The sequence below is a fragment of the Labrus bergylta genome, chromosome 4 (genome assembly GCF_963930695.1).
Source record: "Labrus bergylta chromosome 4, fLabBer1.1, whole genome shotgun sequence".
NCBI lineage: Eukaryota > Metazoa > Chordata > Actinopteri > Labriformes > Labridae > Labrus > Labrus bergylta.
The window spans coordinates 33,525,550-33,548,809 of NC_089198.1; the positions used below are offsets into that span (position 1 = coordinate 33,525,550).

General features: G+C 42.8%; 1 protein-coding gene across 1 annotated transcript in view; it reads left to right on the forward strand.

The window, feature by feature from the left end:
• LOC109993910 (cadherin-12-like) overlaps positions 1-22,675 on the forward strand; it is a 57,720-nt gene extending 35,045 nt beyond the window's left edge. The window contains exons 6-13 of the mRNA XM_029279903.2: positions 828-995; positions 1,143-1,330; positions 11,874-12,127; positions 12,391-12,527; positions 14,389-14,510; positions 14,692-14,806; positions 15,461-15,712; positions 21,814-22,675. Of these exons, the coding sequence (XP_029135736.2) occupies positions 828-995; positions 1,143-1,330; positions 11,874-12,127; positions 12,391-12,527; positions 14,389-14,510; positions 14,692-14,806; positions 15,461-15,712; positions 21,814-22,427 (1,850 nt within the window). The 3' untranslated portion in view covers positions 22,428-22,675. The remainder of the gene's footprint in view (positions 1-827; positions 996-1,142; positions 1,331-11,873; positions 12,128-12,390; positions 12,528-14,388; positions 14,511-14,691; positions 14,807-15,460; positions 15,713-21,813) is intronic.
• Positions 22,676-23,260: the final 585 nt, after the last annotated feature.

Below are 23,260 nucleotides of genomic sequence, written 5' to 3' on the forward strand. Positions count from 1 at the left end.
CACCGTTCACTCCTGCCTGAACAGCGCCCACTAGGTGGCCTACCTAATAACAGGATATTAACATTACTGTAAACACTTGTAACCAACATTTTAGCAATCATTTAAGAACATACTAAAGTTATGTCTGCATAGAGAAAGAACATAATAAACATGCTTCTAACTTATTTGCATATCCCATTTTCACTCTTACAGTAGTCTATCCAGTTTGGCATACCATGAAAGCTCATTTCCACATGTTGCTAACTAAGCTAGCTAAAACAAGGCATGCATAAGCAACGAGTACTTAAGTAATCATACCCATCCCTAGTACTTACATCACATCTGAAGTAGCAGGAACAAGTTGGGGGGGCTGTACAACTTGAATGTTGCCATCATGACTCAACCCTTGATAAGCAGAATGAATGGCTGGATGGACTTAATATTGGAGTGGTTCAGACATGAGACAGTTTGAGTTCAGACACAACATGCAGAGTCAAAGGGCCTCGGCTCCTTTCATGTTTCATTTGATTTGTGATTAACTTCTCAGACCACCGCTGTGCACCCTCTGTGACCACTTCATCAAAGCGCCCTGTCGATAAGTCCTTCAACTGGCGTTAGTAGGAACATTTTGCATTTTGGACATTTATCTGCCCCCCCCAGTGAGCTGCAGCTTTGACTGTCGTTGCCCTGACTTTCTGTTCCTCTTTCTTCTACTTTTCATACTTTTTTTAACGAGTAGTTTGACGACAATCTATAGAAACGAGTGTACAGAACACTCAAATGCCGCAGCTGTCTGTATATCTGTCTCTATGAATATCCCCCTTTTCAAACCCCTCCTCCTCCTTTAGGGGTGATCAGGACCGCTCTAGCCAACATGGATCGGGAGGTGAAGGGGGAGTACCAGGTTCTCCTTCAGGCCAAGGACATGGGAGGTCAGCTAGGAGGTCTGGCTTCAACCACCACCATCAACATCAGCTTAAGTGACGTCAACGACAACCCACCGCGCTTTGCTAAGAGTAAGAAAGTCTGAGAGCCAGCCTCTGATTGGTTGTTTGGATGGATAAATGATTTGTTGATTGTTATTAATCAGGATTAACGTTCTTGTTGGAATTGCTCCGACTTGATTTGGACCCTCCCTTCCCTCTCCTCTGTGGTTGTGCCAGGTATTTTCCACCTGCGGGTGCCAGAGTCAGCGTTAGTCGGCTCAGCGGTGGGTCGGATTCGAGCCCAGGATCTTGATGCTGGCAGCAATTCAGAGGTGGACTACGCCATCGTTCCAGGAGACGAGGGCAACATGTTTGATATCCTCTCTGACGGTCAAACTCAGGAGGGGGTTGTGGTCCTGAAAAAGGTAAATGTTTTTAGTTATACATTAAAATACAAAATACAAAATACAACTACAGCTGTTTAATGAGTGTGATTTGAGTCACCTGCTCGTCAAGACAAAGCTCCACACTTCAGTTTGTCCACCTTCAAAATAAAAGCTCCACACTTCAGTTTGTCCACCTTCAAAATAAAAGCTCCACACTTCAGTTTGTCCACCTTCAAAATAAAAGCTCCACACTTCAGTTTCTCCACCTCAAGATAAAAGCTCCACACTTCAGTTTGTCCACCTTCAAGATAAAAGTTCCACACTTCAGTTTCTCCACCTTCAAAATAAAAGCACCACACTTCTGTTTGTCCAGCTTAAAAACAAAAGCTCCACACTTCAGTTTGTCCACCTTCATAATAAAAGCTACACACTTCAGTTTATCCACCTTCAAAATAAAAGCTCCACTCTTTAGTTTGTCCACCTTCAAAATAAAAGCTCCACACTTCAGTTTCTCCACCTTCAAAATAAAAGCACCACACTTCAGTTTCTCCACCTTCAAAATAGTAGCTCCACACTTCAGTTTCTCTACCTTCAAAATAAAAGCACCACACTTTAGTTTGTCCAGCTTCAAAATAAAAGCTCCACACTTCAGTTTCTCCACCTTCAAAATAAAAGCACCACACTTTAGTTTGTCCAACTTCAAAATAAAAGCTCCACACTTCAGTTTGTCCACCTTCAAAATAAAAGCTACACACTTCAGTTTGTCCACCTTCAAAATAAAAGCTTCACACTTCAGTTTGTCCACCTTCACAATAAAAGCTCCACTCTTCAGTTTGTCCACCTCCAAATTAAAACATTCACTCTTCAGTTTGTCCACCTTCACAATAAAATCTCCACACTTCAGTTTGTCCACCTTCTAGATAAAAGCTCCACACTCCAGTTTGTCCACCTTCAAAATAAAAGCTCCACACTTCAGTTTCTCCACCTTCAAAATAAAAGCACCACACTTTAGTTTGTCCAGCTTCAAAATAAAAGCTCCACACTTCAGTTTCTCCACCTTCAAAATAAAAGCACCACACTTCAGTTTGTCCAACTTCAAAATAAAAGCTCCACACTTCAGTTTCTCCACCTTCACAATAAAAGCTACACACTTCAGTTTGTCCACCTTCAAAATAAAAGCTTCACACTTCAGTTTGTCCACCTCCAAATTAAAACATTCACTCTTCAGTTTGTCCACCTTCACAATAAAATCTCCACACTTCAGTTTGTCCACCTTCTAGATAAAAGCTCCACACTCCAGTTTGTCCACCTTCAAAATAAAAGTTCCACACTTCAGTTTCTCCACCTTCAAAATAAAAGCACCACACTTCAGTTTGTCCAACTTCAAAATAAAAGCTCCACACTTCAGTTTGTTCAACTTCAAAATAAAAGCTCCACACTTCAGTTTGTCCACCTTCAAAATAAAAGCTCCACACTTCAGTTTCTCCACCTTCAAAATAAAAGCTCCACATCATAATGTTTACAAGGGGAAACTGAAAGAGCAGAGAATTAAATATTTGACTGAAGCAGTGTGGACAGCGAGCGTGTGATTGTGCACGATGCGACACCTTTATAACGCTTGCTTGCTGTTAGAACTCTGGTATATTCGTACAAAGCTATGAAGACCATTTTGGGCCACAATTTAATGAATGTAGACTCTCTTTCTTTTTAAGAGTGCGTGTTTCTTTGTGTTAAACTGGAGACTGGGAGCACTGGGTGGACTGGGAGCTGTGGAGCGATGGCTGATCTTGTTTCCTAAATGAGATGGCTGGTAAAGTTTAGCGCTGATTAAGTAGTGTCAGCTCTGATTTAGAGGACAGTGTGATATGAAAGCCACTGCAGTCCTCTGAGGTGAAACTGCCTGATGTGATGTGACATGTGCACGTGAGGTCCAGTGTGTGTGATGAAGGATCTCTCTATGGAGCAGACTCCTTTTTGGAAGATGTGCTTACATCTTTAAGAGTTAAATCCAGAGAAACAAGATGCTGGTTTCCACCTGGAGAAAGTCTCACGTGTTCACGCTGATGCACAAATTCTCATGGAATAAATGATTGAGTCTCTCTGCCTCCATCGCTGTCGTACTTTTATTACCATTTATCCAACACCACAGATCCTCAATGATCAGGGGAACACACAGGCTGACACAGCACAATGCAGACTGTGTGTGTGTGTGTGTGTGTGTGTGTGTGTGTGTGTGTGTGTGTGTGTGTGTGTGTGTGTGTGTGTGTGTGTGTGAAGTAGCATCTAGTCCCTCAGCTTGGTAAGTGGAAGGTTAAAAGGTGGAGTGATTGGGATCACAGCCTGATCAGCACATTGCTGTCTCCTCTCAGATCACTGACAGCACTTCAACAGGAAAGTGCTACTGTCTGCATTATTCGATTCTCCTCCTAACTTTGAGATTCCATCGAGCTATAACACAATCTATTTTACATAAATCTGGCTCAGGACTACTGAATTAGTGTGGGTTTGGTTCTTGCAGTGAGTTTCTATTTTTGGGTGACTCAGTTTCCCTTCAGGCTGTGGGTCTGCAGGTGTTACATTATGAGCTCTGATGTTTTATCATTCAGCACTTAATCAAACATTATTTTATGAATTATTAGTAAAACTGGAGAACCCAGGCCTCTATTCAAACATGGTTATAATTCAAATGTAACAAAGTGTAAAGATGTGTCTCATTCTTTAATAGAGTTTTAACTTCAGTAAAGCAGTAGAATAATTTGACTATTAGGGCACACTCACACTACTCTAAGTTGTCTGGTTCCGTGCTGAAGTAGGATTGCCTCGTGTGAGTGTGACCTTAGACTCTTCACTCCTCATGGTTTCCGCTTCAGATAGCAGCAGTCGTAGTGACATAGCAGCAGAAGCATATTATACATCGTATTTTCTATGTAAGGCTAAGAACTGAGAGTTATATTATTTTAGAGCTTTATGAGTACGTTGGCCTGAAGGTGCAAAGGTTCAACAGGAAAAAAAATGATGTGCATTTAGATAAACGCACAGCATATTCAGAAACGCTGCACTTTCAAGAAGAAAACTTCCGAAACAAATGCAATGTCTGAAACGCGCTACACATGAAACAAAACATACTGCAAATGAAACAAATAAAAAACACACACACACACACACACACACACACACACACTTTGAATACAGAACTGCTGCAAATTCAGCCTTTTAACAGAAGTACATACTCCAGGCCTGTAGGGGGCGCTCTGTGGGACAGTTTATTGACAGGAGAGAGACCAGGCAGTATGAACCATATAGTGATATTTATTGGGTACAGAAAGTGTGATTTTAAAAGAAGACACATCTTCCTGTCTTGAAGGCTCAATCTGAATCGTGTGGACTCGTGAAGTTTAAGAAGCATTAGTGAAGCAGTGATTTTCATCTTAAAGTGCAGAAACATAGCCAGACAGTTTGGTGAGATTTGGTCACTAGTATTTCTGTTGTGAATGTTTAGAGGGATATTTTAAATTGAATTAGCAGCACTGTCTTAATCTTTAGCTGGGCGCATCTTTAAAAGAAGGGTTGAACTCCAGGACTAAACAGCCCCTGTAGTTTGAGGTGCTGGTTAACAACTTCTCATGTGTCAAGGTATAGAGTTAAAGGAAGTCATACATGTGACATGTCATCACGGCCTTCAGACCAGATCAGACATGTAGACATGAACACAAAGGATGCAGACACATTCAGCCATCTATGATAGCGTTCTTTGATAAGCAGTGTATTGAAGGTGTAGATGCTGATCTCTGGTGAGCTCCTCTTTCCACACCTTCCCTCTCGACTGTCTGTGACAGGATGCCAATCAGGTAAATCCTCTCTGGCTCCCTGTCTGCCACTCGGCCTGTTCGCCTATCCCTCCCCTCACCTGATAAGTCTGTGTGTCAGTTAACAGAGACCTTAGTCTATTGATCCTGGAGAGATTTGACCTTTGCTATTCTGGGCTTCCACAGAAGACGTCAGGCCAATTAAGTGACCTTTAATGGGCACAGTGGTGTATTTTAACCTGGGCTCTCTTTTTGAGCTCAGTTTGAATGTTCTGGAAGATTTCCTCAGCTAGCAGCTGTGAGGCGCTCTTCAACTCTTCAACTGGAGGCTCTGTCTTTTTAATAAGTTCTTGGTCAAGAGAAAACACACAAAGAATCTCTGGACCCTAACCCGAGTCTTGAATCAGATGCACCAAAAAGGTTCATTGTCAGTCGACTTGCAGAAAACATCAGACAAATCTTGAGTCCCTCCCTGCAGAGATCAGATCCTTTCGGTCCATCACCTCTCTTTTATTTACATCCTGAACCCTCTGGTATCTCATGGATGGAAAGAAATATCGCCCACTCAGCATTTTATCATTAAAAACCAATCGTTTGCCACCATGAAGTCAATCGGAAGCCGTAACCATTGGGAACTTTTGGAAATTTGAAAATATGTCTTATCCTTTGAAAGATCAAAATGCAGACTCATCAAAATCGATCTGGTTTTTATCCAGTTTCTGGTCCCCGGAGTGCTCCTTCCTCCCTCCAGTACCTGGCAAGTTTCACTCCTCAGGGTCATGCAGCGGTCAAAACCCCCTCCCATACTTGATGCTCAGATAGGTCGCTCAGGGGGAGTGAAGGAGGACGATGTACAGAAGCGATCTTTAGAGTTTTACTCTGTACGATTGACTGCACCTATGGCTGACCCATTACTTTGAAGCTTGACTCAGTGTATGGATTATTTTTGGTCCGATCACAGATTATACAATCCATCCTGTGAGTTGAGCTTTAACACATTTTATTATGAATAACCATCGTTTGTGATTGAGAGTTTATCATTCATTTCATATGACGGGTAGAGGCTTTTACACCACGACACTTCATCTTTAAGGACAAGAGTGCCTGATGAAAGACGGCTCACTGTACACTTAGGCACAATATTCACTGACAGGCTCAGATTGTTGTTCTAAGGCACAATATTCACTGACTGTTGTTCTAAGGTTAACAGACAATATTACAGAAATGATCTCTAAAGAATCAGAGCTTGATGTTCTAAGATCCCAAACAGAAATAGTGGTGTCATTATGAAGGTAGATATGTTGCAAAATGTGAGAGCTTGTAGAATGAGATGTGAGCTTGTAGAATGACGTGAGAGCTTGTAGAATGAGATGTGAGCTTGTAGAATGACGTGAGAGCTTGTAGAATTACATGATAGAGCTTGTAGAATTACATGATAGAGCTTGTAGAATTACATGATAGAGCTTGTAGAATGAGATGTGAGAGCTTGTAGAATTACATGAGAGAGCTTGTAGAATGAGATGTGAGAGCTTGTAGAATTACATGAGAGAGCTTGTAGAATGAGATGTGAGAGCTTGTATTAAGGCATTTGTTAATGGCCTTCTTCACAAACTATGAGCTGTGAAAGTTGTGAGAGGATGTCCAGGACACATGAGAGGTGATTTGATGTCAACATTAGAAATCTATTGAGATTATAACCTTGAAATGTGCTTATATAAGGCAATATGTCATTGATAATGATGATTTGCAGAGTTATTTTCATTTTTTTTTATTTTCATTTTGTATTCATAGGTCTGAAATGTTAAAGGCTGACACCTTCTATAATAGCAGTGGATTGAGATGTCTATGTTGAAAAACAAAGAAGTTATTGAATATTGAAATGAGCTGTATTGCACTTTTACGACGGTCCTTAACTCCGCCTATAGTCACCGGCGCGTTGGACAGACATTCAGTTCTTTGCGCTCCCAGCTGCATCATCATTTTTGGTTATTTGAAGTTTATCAAAACTGTGAAACGTCTGCCTTAATCTGCTCTCCAACATATCCCCAAACTGTGAGAAATCGAGGCTTTGACTCGGAGCTATTGAAGGTAATCGATGCGAACACAGGCGAATGTCAAATATGAAACTATCTTCACCCCGGTACCTGCAATTCCTCCCTTCTGATTGGTCAATCCCCCCTGCTCTCCCGTGTGTGGGGAGGGGGGCATTTCTACAAGTAGTTTGTGCAGTTGTAGCTGCAGATTTGAGAAGTTTTAATTGGAGAGTTGTGGTTGTAAAAGATAATAGGCACAAGTTATAAAAAAAAGAATCTGAGTACATGATGATTTTTACATACAAGTTCACTTTTTTTTTCTCACATCTCATTCTACAAGCTCTCGCATCTCATTCTACAAGCTCTCACATCTCTTTCTACAAGCTCTCATCTCATTCTACAAGCTCTCATCTCATTCTACAAGCTCACATCTCATTCTACAAGCTCTCGCATCTCATTCTACAAGCTCTCACATCTCTTTCTACAAGCTCTCATCTCATTCTACAAGCTCACATGTCATTCTACAAGCTCACATCTCATTCTACAAGCTCTCATCTCATTCTACAAGCTCTCATCTCATTCTACAAGCTCACATCTCATTCTACAAGCTCTCACATTTTGCAACATATCTACCTTCATATGTCATCTCTCTCATTCGTAGACCTTTTTTGCAGTATACTGCCGCTTGGTGGTTTGGACATTGTACTACAAACTTAATGGTTCAAATTAGCTAACAAACAGTCTGTCCTCTATAGTGAGAGCCATGTATTTATGGTACGTATAGTAGACCAGTCTAAACTGTGATGTGTTAACTAAAGTAAAACTGGCCGGAGCTCTTTTTGGTTTATGAACGGAACAAAAAGACAACACTGTAATTAAATGCCTGTTATACTTATACAAAATAAATATCAATGGTGTGCAAATGAAAAAACGTGATTAGCTACAGTTGGTTTTAACATCATTGTAGTAAGTGTGCATCGTCAGGTGTTTCTGGTCTGTCGAACATCATTCACTCTCGTCTCTTCTGTGTGGCTCCACCTTCCAGAGAGTATTCCACGTGATATAATGCTCGATCACCATTCTTCCACTTGGTCTAGGCTCCCTGCTGACTCATCACCACTGCTCTGCAGGTCTGCCAGTGTAAACTATGTGCTTAACCAAAAATAAAACTCGCCAGAGCTCTGTCCGTTTTTGAATGGATTTAACTGAACAACTAAATATAACAAAAAAACCCAGCTGTACACTATTATCAACTTCTTGTTAAACTTGGATGACAATTATTGGTTACAGAAAACATGGGACAGTTAGTATCAGTCACGATTGACTTCTCCAGTGCAAACTTATTTTTCTTTGTGGGTGTTTGTGAGGAACAGAAGGGTGTATGAGAGGAACAGGAGGGTGTATGAGAGGAACAGGAAGGTGTATATGAGGAACAGGAGGGTGTATGTGAGGAACAGGAGGGTCTATGTGAGGAACAGGATGAGAGGAACAGGAGGGTGTAGGAGGGAAACAGGATGGTGTATGTTTGGAACAGGAGGGTGTATGTGAGGAACAGGAGGGTGTATGTGAGGAACAGGAGGGTGTATGTTTGGAACAGGAGGGTGTATGTGAGGAACAGGAGGGTGTATGTGAGGAACAGGAGGGTGTATGTAAGGAACAGGAGGGTGTATGTAAGGAACAGGAGGGTGTATGTGAGGAACAGGAGGGTGTATGTAAGGAACAGGAGGGTGTATGTCAGGAACAGGAGGGTGTATGTGAGGAACAGGAGGGTGTATGTGGGAATGAGGGAAACATCAATGTGTTTCTTTCCCACGAGGATGCTGGAAGTCCGTGACTGAAAGTCAGGATTGTTTTTCTCTAAACTGGGGATAACATGAAATTTGGGTTTGGGTTTCTGTTTGTGATGTTTTTTACTACCAGTGAACTCGTCTACTTGAAGTGTTGAAGAAGCTCCAGTGTAGAAAACAGATACAGTATTGTCACTCTCAGCTATGTGAATATGCTCCGACATTATGAGACAAAATCAGGTTGATATGTATAAGAATGTGTCTTGGTACATTTCCATATCAAAGTGTCTGTCTCCTGTATCTCTCACCTGTGCATTCACAAACACACACTGTAAGCACAAGGAGGAATGGAAATGGACCCGCCTCTGTGTCCAAATCAATCAGGAAGTGGAGCCTTCTTCAAAGTGATTGGACATCAATAACCAAATATGCTGCCTTTGAAGTCTCCACTGTGAGGATTTAATAAATCAAGATGCAGTCACGGTTGCTATGCAACAAAAGGCAGGTTATCCCAGCATCACGCTTGAGAAGACGTGAAACTCTTTAAAAGGGTTTGAATCCCTGACTGTGAAAATTATGGATTAAGCCACGGGAAAGACACCTATTGGTTTCTCTCTTGTTTTTTATAGTTTGTGGGGAAAAGTAAAGAAACATAAACCCAGATTGTTTTGGAACTGACAGATACTCTTCACAAAAACAGTTAATGATACGCAAAACAAAGGTGAAACAAACTGAAAGTGGTGCTGATCAAATACTGTTGGAAAAATACAATGGCCCTCACTTATCAATCTGGTGTAGAAACCAGCGCATTTTTGGGTGTAGAAATCATCGTACGACAGGGTCCACGTGGGACTTATGAAACGTGCATATCTGGCTGATCACGGCGTACGCAAGACCGGGTGTTGCTAAGTGTGGCGGCTGGAAAGGATCGTCTTTTAAATACCATGCCCCTATATATTCACGGTCCTCGCCCCCAGAGTTTACGGCATGAGAGAAACGAGATGTGACCTGAGTGACACCATAACAGAAAGCAGTAAAGAGGAATAACATTGTGTTGTCTGGCAGCCTGAAATGTAGGATTAAAGAGCTTCAGAAGAAATGCGCCTGCATGGAAATCTCAACAGCATTGTTTTTAAATATAAAAAATATATAACATCCGTGATATGTAACGTATATAATATAGGCTATAATATAATTTTTTTAAATACTTTTAGTTTAAAAAACCTGGTCAGACCATACGATCGCTACAATGTAGCCTAGTGTTGCGGGTCTTAAAAGAAGCAGCTCCCGGAGCGGACCAGAGGACGCCAGCCGGACCCCACCTGAAATTATCCCAGATCGTGGAGCGAGTGGCTTCTTTCATTGGTTCAGCCTCAATATCAGGCAGTGGTACAGGCGAACCTGCTTCTGTGTCGGATAACGTCGGCTGCACTGGCAGCTCGCCATAAAAGAGAAGAGAAACCTGAAACGTCCTGCATCACATGAACAACGTGTTTGATCAAACGCTGTGCAATGTGCACTTCTCATCCGATTAGCCTACTTTCCAAACATAAGAATTTAACACTTACATACAAGAAGGTCCTGACTCCGTCTTACAGCCTCCAGATTTCTTTATTGGTTATTATGTCACATGTAGTCTCTGGCCTCAGCGCGTCTGCTGTGCGCAATTACACATGTGGCACATCAGCGTATTTATTATTTTAATCTACGGACATACTGATTAGTTATGATCTAATGTTAATGTTCTGAATTCTTAAATATTTCATTTTTCAGAGGCTAAAAGTTGTGTTTAGTATGTCTGGAAGTTTTTATGTTCTTTTGAAGTAACAATTTGTAGTTTTTCTGTTTTAATTTGTCTCGGTATTTTCTGCAGTGATATTCCTGTGCGCTGAAAGTTTAACATGTATTTACTGAAAGCAGCCTCTCTAATCTTTAATCTTTAAAGTAAATCGATTAAACAAACAAAAATTAATCAAATAAAACACACAACTTAATAAATCATCTGAAGCTGCGCACTGCTTGCTGAGCTGGTCGATCTTAAGGTGTAATCAGCAGCCTGATTGGTTGATTGTCTCATTACAGCTGTGCACCAATCACGCTCCTCCAGCAGGCAGCACGGGTGGATGATATCTGGCCTCGAGGACATCATGTTGTTGGCGTTCCCCACAAGACATGATTCATTTCTCAGCTGAGATTTCACAGTTCCTGTGGGAGAGGGAGCGGCTAGTGATTGACACTTTAGCTTCATCAGATGAACTGCAGTTCTGGAACTTATGGTGTGCATGGACAGTTTGAACTTTGGCTGCATGTTGACAGAGACGTCAATGTCATTCTTAATGAGTTGTCCTCTCTTTGGAGCAGGTGCCCAGGTTAAGAAAGTCCCACTGGGATCTTTTCAGTTCAGATTGTTTTCATGTGGTGTCGGACACATCGGAAAAACAAGCGTAAAATGCAGACGAACGCCTGCTCAAGTCGGAACAACAACTCAGAAACTCAAGGAAGTGGTGCCCGGCTTGCCCACTTGACGTAACAATCATCATTAGGGCAAAATATGTTTTGTTTATGTTAAGATCCTTTTTATTAATTCACGTGTTGCACATCAACTTTTTGATGAAATGGAACGTGTAACAGAGACATTGCACTCTTCTTCTTCATAGCGTCCCCGATGTTTGGTGCTGTTGTTACAATATTCTGACTTTCCGAACTGAAATCTTGTGAACACACTGTCAGAAAAATGCCTTCCCAACTGGGAAACTGGCACAATCCGAGGAGCACCTGAATGCAGCACGTCATCTCTAAGGGTTAATGGAGGTTAGATGAAGGAGTTAAAACAATGAAACTGATTACTGGTCTGCGTGGAGTTGCTGTTCTTACAGTTTAAAGAATCCCTTTAGGTAACTTTATACGTTCAGCTCTATTCTCATATCTCTGTTTCTTTCTTCTCCTGTTTCTGCAGGCTCTGGATTATGAGGCGAAGAAGTCATACACCTTCAAGGTCGAGGCGTCCAACGCACAGCTGGACCCCCGTTTCCTTCATCTGGGGCCCTTTAAAGACTCAGCAATAGTCAAGGTGACGGTGGTGGACGTAGACGAGCCTCCTGTGTTTACAAAGCCTGCATACTCTCTGGAAGTGTACGAGGACACTCCTCCGGGAACCATCATCGGCTCGGTGACGGCTCATGACCTGGACGCCAGCAGCAGTGCTGTCAGGTAACAAAGGAGTCATTGTCCAGATGGAAAAATGTTGAAAACCCTGAAGAGACCCTGTCAAACTACACAATCAGTTTGTTTTAAAAGTCACTGAGCTGTCTCACTGGGTTTCCTGTGACAAACGTTTTTGTTTTCCCCATTGGTGGAGGAGGAGGAGGAGGAGTATCTGTCAAATCTGTGTCATCTGATGAGTTTTTCTGAGCAAACCACTGTAAGCTGGGTGTGACTCTCATGGACTGTGTGGACTGCTCTCACCTCTGCAGGTATTCTCTGGAATGGCTCTCAGAGTCCGACAGCTGTTTCGATATAGATACTGTTGAAGGAACCATTTCGACCAATGACTTCCTGGACAGAGAGACGGCTGTGCAGCACAACATCACTGTGGTGGCGACCAAAGTCAGTAAGTATCCGTCCTTCAAACGCCCTCCGTCTGAAACAGAACACCTCCTCTAACATAGAAATGGAAGTATCTGTGATGTCTTCACTGAGCTTCATGAAGTTCAAAAGCTTAAAATCAGCGCTCTTCCATTGAGTCAGCGATCAATGCTTGAAGGACCGTCTGCGAAGAACCATAAAGGCCCAAATATAAGACTTATTTCCAAGCCGGCACCGCCAAAGGATTGCCGCCATTCTGTGAGTAATACTGACATGTGACAGTCTTAAAGTCTGAAGATCTGCTCTTCAGAAAGTCTAATTTCAAAATGCAGTCATGAGATGGGTTGTCTTATAATCAGGGTGGTCTAATATTCAGGTCAATACTGTTCTTGATTGTTGGTGGTGGAGTCTATCCATGAAGACAACGTCAACCACAAAGAGCTGAGGTTTGAAATCAAACAGCCAGACAGAAACAAAAAGCTAAGTCGTAGTAGTAGATAAAAAAAGTGAAACCACCTTTGATGGAGCTCACAGATACAAATCCTCCTTTGAGTTTAAAGATAATTTATTTTGACTTTAGTCAAAAAATAAGAAAATCTGCACCAAATAATAAAAGGACAAGTCTTCACTGAGATAATGATGTTCTTTAAACATAGTCATGTTCCAAATCTCAGGCTTTCTGGTACCTGGTACCTAAACCTGCACCCCCATCCCCACCCAGACCCCAGCCCCACCCTCACCCCCCTTGAACCCTCTGCACACGCTCAGAGTGCAGCTGCAGCCGTGGTGACTTTAGTGAAACTACGCACTGTCAGCTGAACTTATCCAGACTGTGTGTGTGTGTGTGTGTGTCTGATTACCTCTATGAGCTCCTGGAGGAGTCAGAGTCAAAGGCCTGCTGAGTCACAACTCTGCCAGCCATACCCCTCCTCACCACCCCCTCCCCCATTACAAATCCTCAGAGTCCGTCACTGGCAGTGAGAGTGTTAAACACATGTTCAATACATGTTCACTACAAATATAGAATATCTGGCATGTTTTGACATGATTTACTTGTATTATGTAAGGACACAGATGTAAACAGATGATACACACAAATACACACTCACACACAGTTAGGGTCATATATGATAGAAATCTGTCTCCATCTAGTGGGCAAACAGAGAAAGGAGATAAATATTTATTTGACTGAATTATTTTACATCCAGAATTATTTGGATTTAACTTTATGTGTTTTTTCTTTATTTTCTTTTATTATGACACATTTTAAAGAGGACATATTATCCTCCTTCTCCGCCTTTTCAAACAGTCCCCTGTGGTCTAAATGAAACATCTGTGCTTTGCTTTGGTCAAAATATAACATGAATCAAGCACCAGAGGAGGTTTGTGACCCTGTATAAACCAGCTCTCTCAGAACGCTCCGTTTTGGTGTGTGTGTCTCTTTAAATGCAATTGGGCTTTTTTTGACCAGAATCGCACTGTGAAATCAGAAGATGAGCAAATTAGAAACTCTGTGTTGTAAGACTTATACAGACCACAAACAAAGGACTGGATGGGTTTATTTCACATTTTGTGGGTCAGTAGACACTCAGGTTACATAAATATATGTTCAAAAACACTGTACAAGTGGATTCTTCATAATATGTCCCCTTTACAACAACATAACCTTTGACCTCAGGCTGGACAGACTCTATGGATATGAATGATTTGAAAATACTTCACTGTATGACATCATAATAAGCAGGATTAATACAACATCGTAGTGATGGAGGATTGTTTCTCTGACAGAGTGAGTGTTTGATGATGTCTGCCTTCACACCGTAAAAATCAATATGTCTCATTAACAGCCGTGTCACTGAGTGTCTCTGATCCTTCATCTCTTTCAGATAACCCGCTGCTGTCTACCAAAGTGTCTGTGACCGTCGACGTCCTGGACGTGAACGAGTTCCCCCCTGAGCTGTCTGTTCCTTCAGACACCTTCATCTGTGAAAACACTCGAGTGGGACAGGTACAAAAGAATAAAGATTATTCTAAGAAACAGTTGAGGACGTAGCATGTGTTTATCATCAGACGCTGAGCAAGCTCTAAAAGTTCTTGAATGAACCAGACGTCATGTTAGTAGATTTGAATCCTCCATCACTCCACCTGCAGACCTGAACAGACTGCGTCTGTGTTTCCTCCCTGAGCAGGTGATCCAGACAGTCGGCGCCGTGGACCAAGACCTTCCTCCTGTAGGTCAGAGGTTCTTCTTTAAGTCCCCCAAAGACCTCCGCAACAGAAACTTCACCGTCCGAGACTTTGGGAGTAAGTGCTGATTGAAGGGGAAGAAGATGTTAACCAATGGTTTCATTTCAACACACACACGCACACACACACACACACACACACACACACACCTTAGTATAATTCAATTCAATTCAATTTATTTTGTAAGACACTTTACAAAAAACAGGTCAAATACCTTACTCTTTGTCTGTTAACATTACAAAAGAGCAGGTAAAAAGACCTTACTCATTGTTATGTTACAAAAAGCAGGTAAAAGACCTTACTTATTGCTATATTACAAAGACCCGGCCTATCCATCATGAGCACTTTAGCAAAGCAGCAAAAGTTACAGTGGTAAGAGAAAACTGCCTTATTAAAAGGCAGAAATCTTCGGCCGGATCCCCGGCTCATGACGAAACAGCCTTCACAGGCCTAGACTGCTCCGGTCTAGGCCTGTATAGTACCTTTAGAACCAGAATCAGGTCTGATGGACTTACATGACTGTAGCCACCAAGGTGTGTGTGTGTGTCTGCGTGTGTGTGTGTGTGTCTGCGTGTGTGTGTGTGTGTGTGTGTGTGTCTGTGTGTGTGTGTGTGTGTGTGTGTGTGTGTGTGTGTGTGTGTGCGTGTGCGTGTGTGCGTGTGTGCGTGTGTGCGTGTTTTGATTCAGTCTCCTCTCTCACTTTGTTCTCAGATAACACAGCCGGCATTGTGACTCGGCGTTCGGGCTTCCAGCGGCGGCTGCTGGACGTTTACACTCTTCCTGTTGTGGTTGAAGACAGCGGTTACCCCGCCCAGAGCAGCACAGCCACGCTCACCATCCGAGTGTGTTCATGCGGGGTTGGGGGCTCACTGCTCACCTGCTCAGCTGAGGCCATCTTCCTGCCTGTGGGCCTCAGCACCGGAGCGCTGATGGCCATCCTGCTGTGTGTGGCTCTGCTGATGGGTAAGACCGCCCTTCCCTAACCAAGGAACTCCAACATGCAGACGCAAATACAGAGAAACAACAACTCTAGTTCAGTCAGGACCACTTTGTCAAGAAGGATACTTTGAAGCAGTTATTTATATTTGGTGGTATGACTCTGTGAGGGATCTCCCCCCCTAAGGCAGGAAGATAAGCAGAATGAAACCCTGTCTTGGTGAGACAAGACCCTGCACATGTGAGCTTAAAGGCAGGGTTTGGTCATTTTTGAAAACTGATGTTTAATTTTCAGGTAGTCCAGCAGGTGGTGCTGTTGAGGCAGCTAGATAAAAAGAGAGAGAAGCACTGATTTTATTAAACCCTGGGTGGGGGGGGGGGGAGGTTCGCTGCTGTTTGTGCTCACTTTAAGTATCACTGAATGAAACCTGAAACATGTTGGGCTCTTTTAATTGTTCTCACACACCCACAATCCTTAGAGTAGTTTTACTAACATGGTGTGACAAGTTGAAGTTAATTTTTAAACAAGTTGATTGTATGACCTCTTAATTTGGGCCCCCGATTAACTACTGTGATGTTCATATTCATAAAGTAGCCAAACTACACAAATTAGGCTGCTTCTCTGCCCTTAAACAACATCATTTTGTTTGCAGTGTGATCGATCTTTGTTCAAACTAAACTTAGTTTTAATTCAGAGTTATTTAAAGGGTTAACATCTACAATCATTCCATGACAAACTACATAATGACACTCTTCATTTTCTCTCTAAATTCGGAGTAAATTATTCAGATTATCGTCTTATGATATGATGATATGATGGTATGATGGTAAGAGGCTTTTTTTTACCGGTGAGTTAATGTGTGTGTTTGAACACTAGAGGGCAGCAGCAGCCAAAGAGGAGCCTCAAATGATCACGCCATCTCGTTTCTGCTTCTGTTGCAGAGGATCACAGTTACATAACCTCTCTAACCTCATGACAACACGCACAGCTCTTATTGTGTGTGTGTGTGTGTGTGTGTGTGTGTGTGTGTGTGTGTGTGTGTGTGTGTGTGTGTGTGTGTGTGTGTGTGTGTGTGTGTGTGTGTGTGTGTGTGTGTGTATGTGTGTGTGTGTGTGTGTGTCTGTGTGTCTGTACGTGTGTGTGTGTGTGTGTCTGACTGACTGATAGCATGTCACAGAAGTGTAGCAGGCTCCTCAGAGCATTGTCCCTTTATTGTCGACCTCTGTGGAGTGGGAGGATAACTGAAAGACGACATAGACGAGCGAGGAGAAAGGAGGAGGGGCTAATAGCTGCTAACACAAAACATCCACCACTCTCTCCGGCCTGATGTCACATATTTCCTCATCTGTGTCAGGGCCGTGCTATGCTGTTAAGGACGCGGCCTGAGGACATGCTTGAACTGCTCCTGGTCTCACCATGGAGCGGTGAATCCAGATACAGTTTTTATAAACCCCCAGAGTATTACACAATTGAAGTTGTAATATATGATTAACGGTGTCAAATGCTTTGTGCGAGTCAACCAATACAACCCCTGCAACACCACCGCCATCCATTGATGCCTTAACCTTCCCTATGAAACATAGTTTTTCTGTTTCTGTGATCAGGTCTGAATCCAAACTGCATTAAGGTTGCTATGATGGCGGCCTGCGGCTCGTCTATGTTGTTGGTGTTATGTGATATTCTCATATTTTCAGACCCTAGATTTGATATTTTCATGAGCTGTGAGCCGCAATCATCACGATTAAAACAGAAAAATATGTTTCACTTCATGCCTGATGAATGTAGACATCATGAAAGTTTAACTTTTGAATGAAATTTAGCAGAAAAATGAACTTTTTCCCCGATATTCAAACGTATCGGAGCTGCTCCTGCACATCCATAAGTCAGTGACATCTCAGCAGAATTTCCCGTTGTTAAGCCGCAACCAAAAACAAACATGGAAAATAAATCAGGAGCGAGCGGTGAGTGAAAAAAACAATTCTAAAAGCTGACACGATTGCTGCTGAGCTCTGGACCTCAGTGACAGCGTCCTGTCACGGTGGTCAGACGAACGCCAGCTTCAGTTTCCCTGAGCCGCCATTTCAGATATTTGTTTTGTTTTTTTTGATTTTGATGAAGAGAGAGCGGAGAAGGTGTAGAAGCCGTCAGCACTGGGAGTTGTACTTTCCTCCTCAAAAACATTCAAAGATGGCTGCCGCACCTCCTGTTCACAACCAGCTCTTAAATTAACAAGAGAAAGAAAATCACTGTCAGACAATTATTCATTAATAAACTCGTTAACACTAACGTGGTCGACATCTGCATGAGGCTGTGAATTATGAATAGCCGGAGCTTCCTGTAAGTAAACTCAAGCGTTTAGCAGAGGCAGAAGAATATACAGATTGTTTTACTGTTTGAAACAGAGAGAAAAGAGTGTTAAAAAGACGAGTGACTGCTGAGGGAGAGAGTTAAAGCACAGCCGCTTGGAATGTGAAGACGATGAATGTGTGTGTGGGTTTTTCTTCTCAGACCCGGTGGGAGATTTGTCTGAGCTTTAAGACGCTCAGGAGATCTTGAACCTTTAGGGCCAGACTCTGCGGACCCTTAAGGGACGAGCAGGCCGGCGTTTGAATGGACGTGAAGTTATCAGGAGGACAGCATCAGTGTTTTTCTCTCACCTCAGTGCTCGTCTTAAAGGGCTACGGCTCTTTGGCGACAGCTTGTTGAAGCTTCAATAATACGGGCGTTAAGGACTGAGGGACACATGACCTTTTCCACATGGATGGAGAAGCTGCAGGAAACATAACTCAACTTCCCCTCTTACCTGTTCTTCTCACACGACGTGGGACTCTCAGACTTCTTCACATAAACAAACATGAAGGTGTGGATTCAAACCCCACAAATCATCTGATAGATTATGAAGGTTATTCAGCGGCCGCTTGGAGAAACAGCGCAGCGCCCAGCGGTCAAGTTGAAGGCGCTGTTGACATCGCTGGCGCTCTTTTCCAAATGTATGATATTCCCTCCTACAGATCGTGTCTTGTACCCTCATCCTCCTCGCTCCATGTCTGATCAGGAAATAAACGCTCTCAAATATAAAACATTCAGTAAAAAATAACAGAGCCGTGTCAGTCATACAGCGTCCGTTGTCAACAGGCTGTTGTCATGGAGACAGGACGGACGTGCAGCGCTTTTCTTCTCAGAGTGCAAACACTCAACGCAAGCACACCTGAGCGCACAGTCAGTGCTTTTCTGCCCAGAAAAAAAAAACGCTCGGTGTACACAGGGCCTTGGGTGCAAACATTCTTTCTTCACATCCAGATGTGTGTCTAAATGTCATTAACGCTAAACGCTTTGTGGATTAGACCGTGAGACGGAGCAGATGATGAGCATCTTTTGGAGCTGTAATTCATTCTTAGTGAATCAGGCCCTGGGACTCCTTTTGCATCCGATGGAGTCGCCCCCTGCTGGCTATTAGAAATACAGAAAGTGCAAAAAACTCTTTCACGCCTCCAATGCAGAGATGAACCATTTCTTCTCTTAAAGCCTCGACACACTGTGGAGATCGTTTTTCGGCCGATTTGACATGTTGAATCAGTGTCGGCGGTTGGTGAGAGGAATCTCTCTGATTGGCTGTTGGAAGGTTTCATTTCTCTCCAGCTCTCAGGTTCAGGAAAGCCCCTTGAGCATGCTGCTGTAGTATCCATGCTTTCACCCATTAGTGCAGTTTCTCCTTATTTGTCGGCTTTTCTTTTTCCACTAAAAGACCAAGAACTGACAACACCAGCGCCATTTTCTACTTTTTATCAGACATTATTCTCCATTAGTAGACTACCTATAATACGAGTGGTGAGCGACAGCGGTGTGAAAATGGTCTTCTCGTATCATAATAACGGACTACCGCCCCCTGCTGGCATGGAGAGTTATTTCTTCTCACTGCAGAACGTACGTGGTGGTTGGCCGTCGGCTGGAGTCTTTGAGGTGTGTTCAATTGCAACTTTTTGGCCCAGACGTGAGGCGACGCCACAGGCAGCCTTCGTCACAACTAGTTCTTTGCCGTCTGCTTGGTGGGTCAGGGTCTTTAGATTATGTCTTACTCCACTTCTTAGTCTCTGTATGACTCTCACTGCATGATTTAAAGTGTTTTATAATAAATCAGTGCTTCTTAAAAGATCACATTCATGATGAGCTTCTGAAGCTGCATCCGTTTTATTTCTCAGTGCAGTTTGGGTTAGAAGATGCTGCGTGGTGTTTTATCCCCCCCTCCCTCCCCCAAAACTCCAGCACAGTGATCTCTCCCACCTGCATAATTAAAACACTACAGTGCCGCACTCTTTTTATTGTGCAGTAAATTTGAGTGTGTATTTCCTCTGCATTGTTTACATTTCTGAACAACACTTGAATGGAGTATGGGCTTTTACTGGCTGTGTATTCATTTTGATGTTTTTGCAATCACTCATATCCCTCTAATAATGTGTGTTCCTATGTGACCACTCGTTTGTCTCTGTGACAAAGTTTTCTCCCTTTTTACTTTTGAATTAGTCTACAGATGCATTTACATGACTCATTAGCTTCATTAGGATCTAAAAGGACGTCTTCCTAAAACTTTTCATAGACACATTAAAGAAGCAGAGGAGGGTTTTCTGGCCCAACCAAAGAGGCAAAGGTCAAGAAGCTCCAGCAGCACTTGTAGTTTGAACACCAATTTTATTATTTTATTAGGCCGACTTGTTCGGCTTGTGGCCTTCATCAGGGTCAGGGATGAAGGCTACTACAGCAGGGTAAACATGTAACTCACCACAGGAACATCGGGCAAGTGTTAGCATGCTAATGTTAGCACTCTTTAGTTAGCTCGTAGCGTCACATTGCACACACATTGACACAGAATGATCGTGATCTAAAAACTCTTACTAACATCCAAATAATCAGTGAGTATCTTCTTCTTCTCTAGTTCTTGACTAAAACAGCTTTTATACACAAGGGGAGGAGCCGGCCGTCCCGTCCATGTAAACACAGCTCTGACAACAACACAGCCAGCGGGACTCGAGCTTCTCCCTCATTGTAGACAGTCAGGACTCAGAGACACATTTACACAGGATAGACTGGATTTATGATATATTCATGTGGAACATGTCACACATTCTGCCTTTAATCAGACCCAAAGACGGCTGTGGTTATCGACCTTCATTGCAAGGATAATAATTTAAATCAATACAAGATTTTATCTATGGAGGTTTTTGTGTCAAATTTGAATCAAGTGGGCCATGTCAAGATTAAAAAAAGACAGGAAGTAGTAAACCCTGACAAAGCCATGATGTCATAGTTTTATTTTTTTACTTTATCGTTTTATTTTTTTATTTTCTTATTTTTATGATGACTCTAGTTAGGTATATTTTTACCTTTAAAAGCATTGTCAATTAGTTTAATGTGTGACTTGTATATTTCAAACAGAGACTCTTGGGGAGATAACGGTGCATTGATAATATCCACATTCATGATTGAAATGTTGACCTTTGACCTTTGTGAACAACACCGGAGAAAAACTTTATACAGCAAACAGCAAGCCGCTTATTGACGAGCCTCTGAGTGTTGGGATTTGAATCAACAGCCCGTTGTCCAGTTTAAAAATAAAAGCACCACATGTCACATACTGTTTGCAAGGGGAAACCGAAATCAACAGAAATATTTAACGGATGCAGTGTGGACAGCAAGCGGGCGATCATGTGCAATGCAACGTGATATCTAATATTTGGTGCTGTTAGGACACGGTGTTAGAATGGTTTGGCTCTTGTCATAAATAAATAAATCATAAAATAAAGTGTTCCCTTAATGTCAGTTTTTTTGAAAATAAAACTGTTGATGTTTGAAATTGTGATGCCGGGATCCTGGAGAGTGTCAAACTGTCAGTTTTTTTTTTCTATTTTACATTTTTATTGGGGTGCAGACAATGAAGTCTTTGAGGTGAACTCTGTAGTCCAAGGTCAATCTGGAGTCTCAGGCTGCTGGTTAGTTCCTACAGAAATGTAGTTTTGTGTGGATGTCATGCATCAGTATTCATGAAACATATTGTTCACACATTCGATACAGATTAACCTGCATGCATCAATTTGATTTTTACTGACCCATAATCTCTTATTGTGTCTTGCAGTTGTGGCTGCACTTTATATGAGCCAGAGGCGACACAAAGAGAAAGAGACTCTGATGACGTCCAAGGAAGACATCCGTGATAATGTCATCCACTATGACGACGAGGGCGGCGGCGAGGCTGACACGCACGCCTTCGACATGGGCACCCTGCGAAACACACACCCGCACCGCTCGAGCACCCTCAGCAGCTCATCCAGGAATGATAAGAATGGCTATGGAGATGGCGTCCTGCTGCATCTCAGCGTTCGCTCAGACAACGTCAGGACACCTGACATCCACTGTCAAACAGCGTGCGTCATTGCTGCGGTGAACAACACGGGGACACTCTCCTCCCGTGGCCGAGTGACTGAGGGCGACGCGGTAAAGATCAGGGAGTTCATCGAGCAGCGGCTGGAGGAGAGTCAGAAGGGTTTTGCCGCCCCGCCCTACGACTCACTGGCTACTTACGCGTACGAGGGCGACGGCTCGGTGGCCGGCTCGCTTAGCTCCATCGAGGAGTCTTGGGTCATTGACGACACGGGAGACTTCAGCTCTCTGGGTGACTGGGGACAGCCGTTTAAAACGCTGGCTAACATTCTGGACACACAGCCACCCGCTCAGACTGATGAGAGCTGAGAGGAGACTCACAGAGGGCGGCCATGTTGGATTTAGCTTCATTTTTTTAGACATTTTTTTACCGTGACAGGCACCTGCTAGCGTGATGTGAGAACTGTTTAGTCAGTTGTCGGTGTGAAGTAGAGCTGTGGACTGATTAGCAGGAGAGCAGTGGATCTAGCTTCTTTAAAGTGATAGCCCCTCAAAGTGCCTGAGGTACTCCATGTTTGTATTTGAATTCATGTTACTAATAAAATATCTTCAACATACTGAGTTTTTATTTCTAAGTATTTGATCATCAGACAGGAAGTTTATCTGCTCACGTCTTCACGATGAGGGCCGTGTGCTCGAAACCGATTCAACAACTACCCATGGATCACAAATTCAAGATGGAGAGAGTTATGGGCTCTGTCTGCAGTGTAAGCTGTCCTTTCTATGTTGTTTCTGCATTTACATAAATGAATACATGAATATCAGGTGATCCCGATGATGCATGAAAACCACATGGGGGGGGGGGCAGGAAGTGAAGAACACTAGGTAAGGAATACGCTAAAGCTCTAGAGATGGACCAGGCTTACAAATGTTTAATGTTATGAATCGTCATTTTAAAGTCAATCTCATAGAACAATAACTTTCAACAGGCAGAATAGTAACTCTCTCATGTCCACAGAGCACATCGGTCGCCCCCTGGTCATCCCTGGTCACCCCCCTGGATTTATGGCAATCCGAAAGGAAGAGCTACAGTGCATAATTAAAGGATACCTCTCCCATTTGCATTAAGCTTTGTATCATTAGAAACCTGGTCGTAATTTTGAATGGTCATGCATCCCGCCCTCATTTTCCCCTGAGACGGG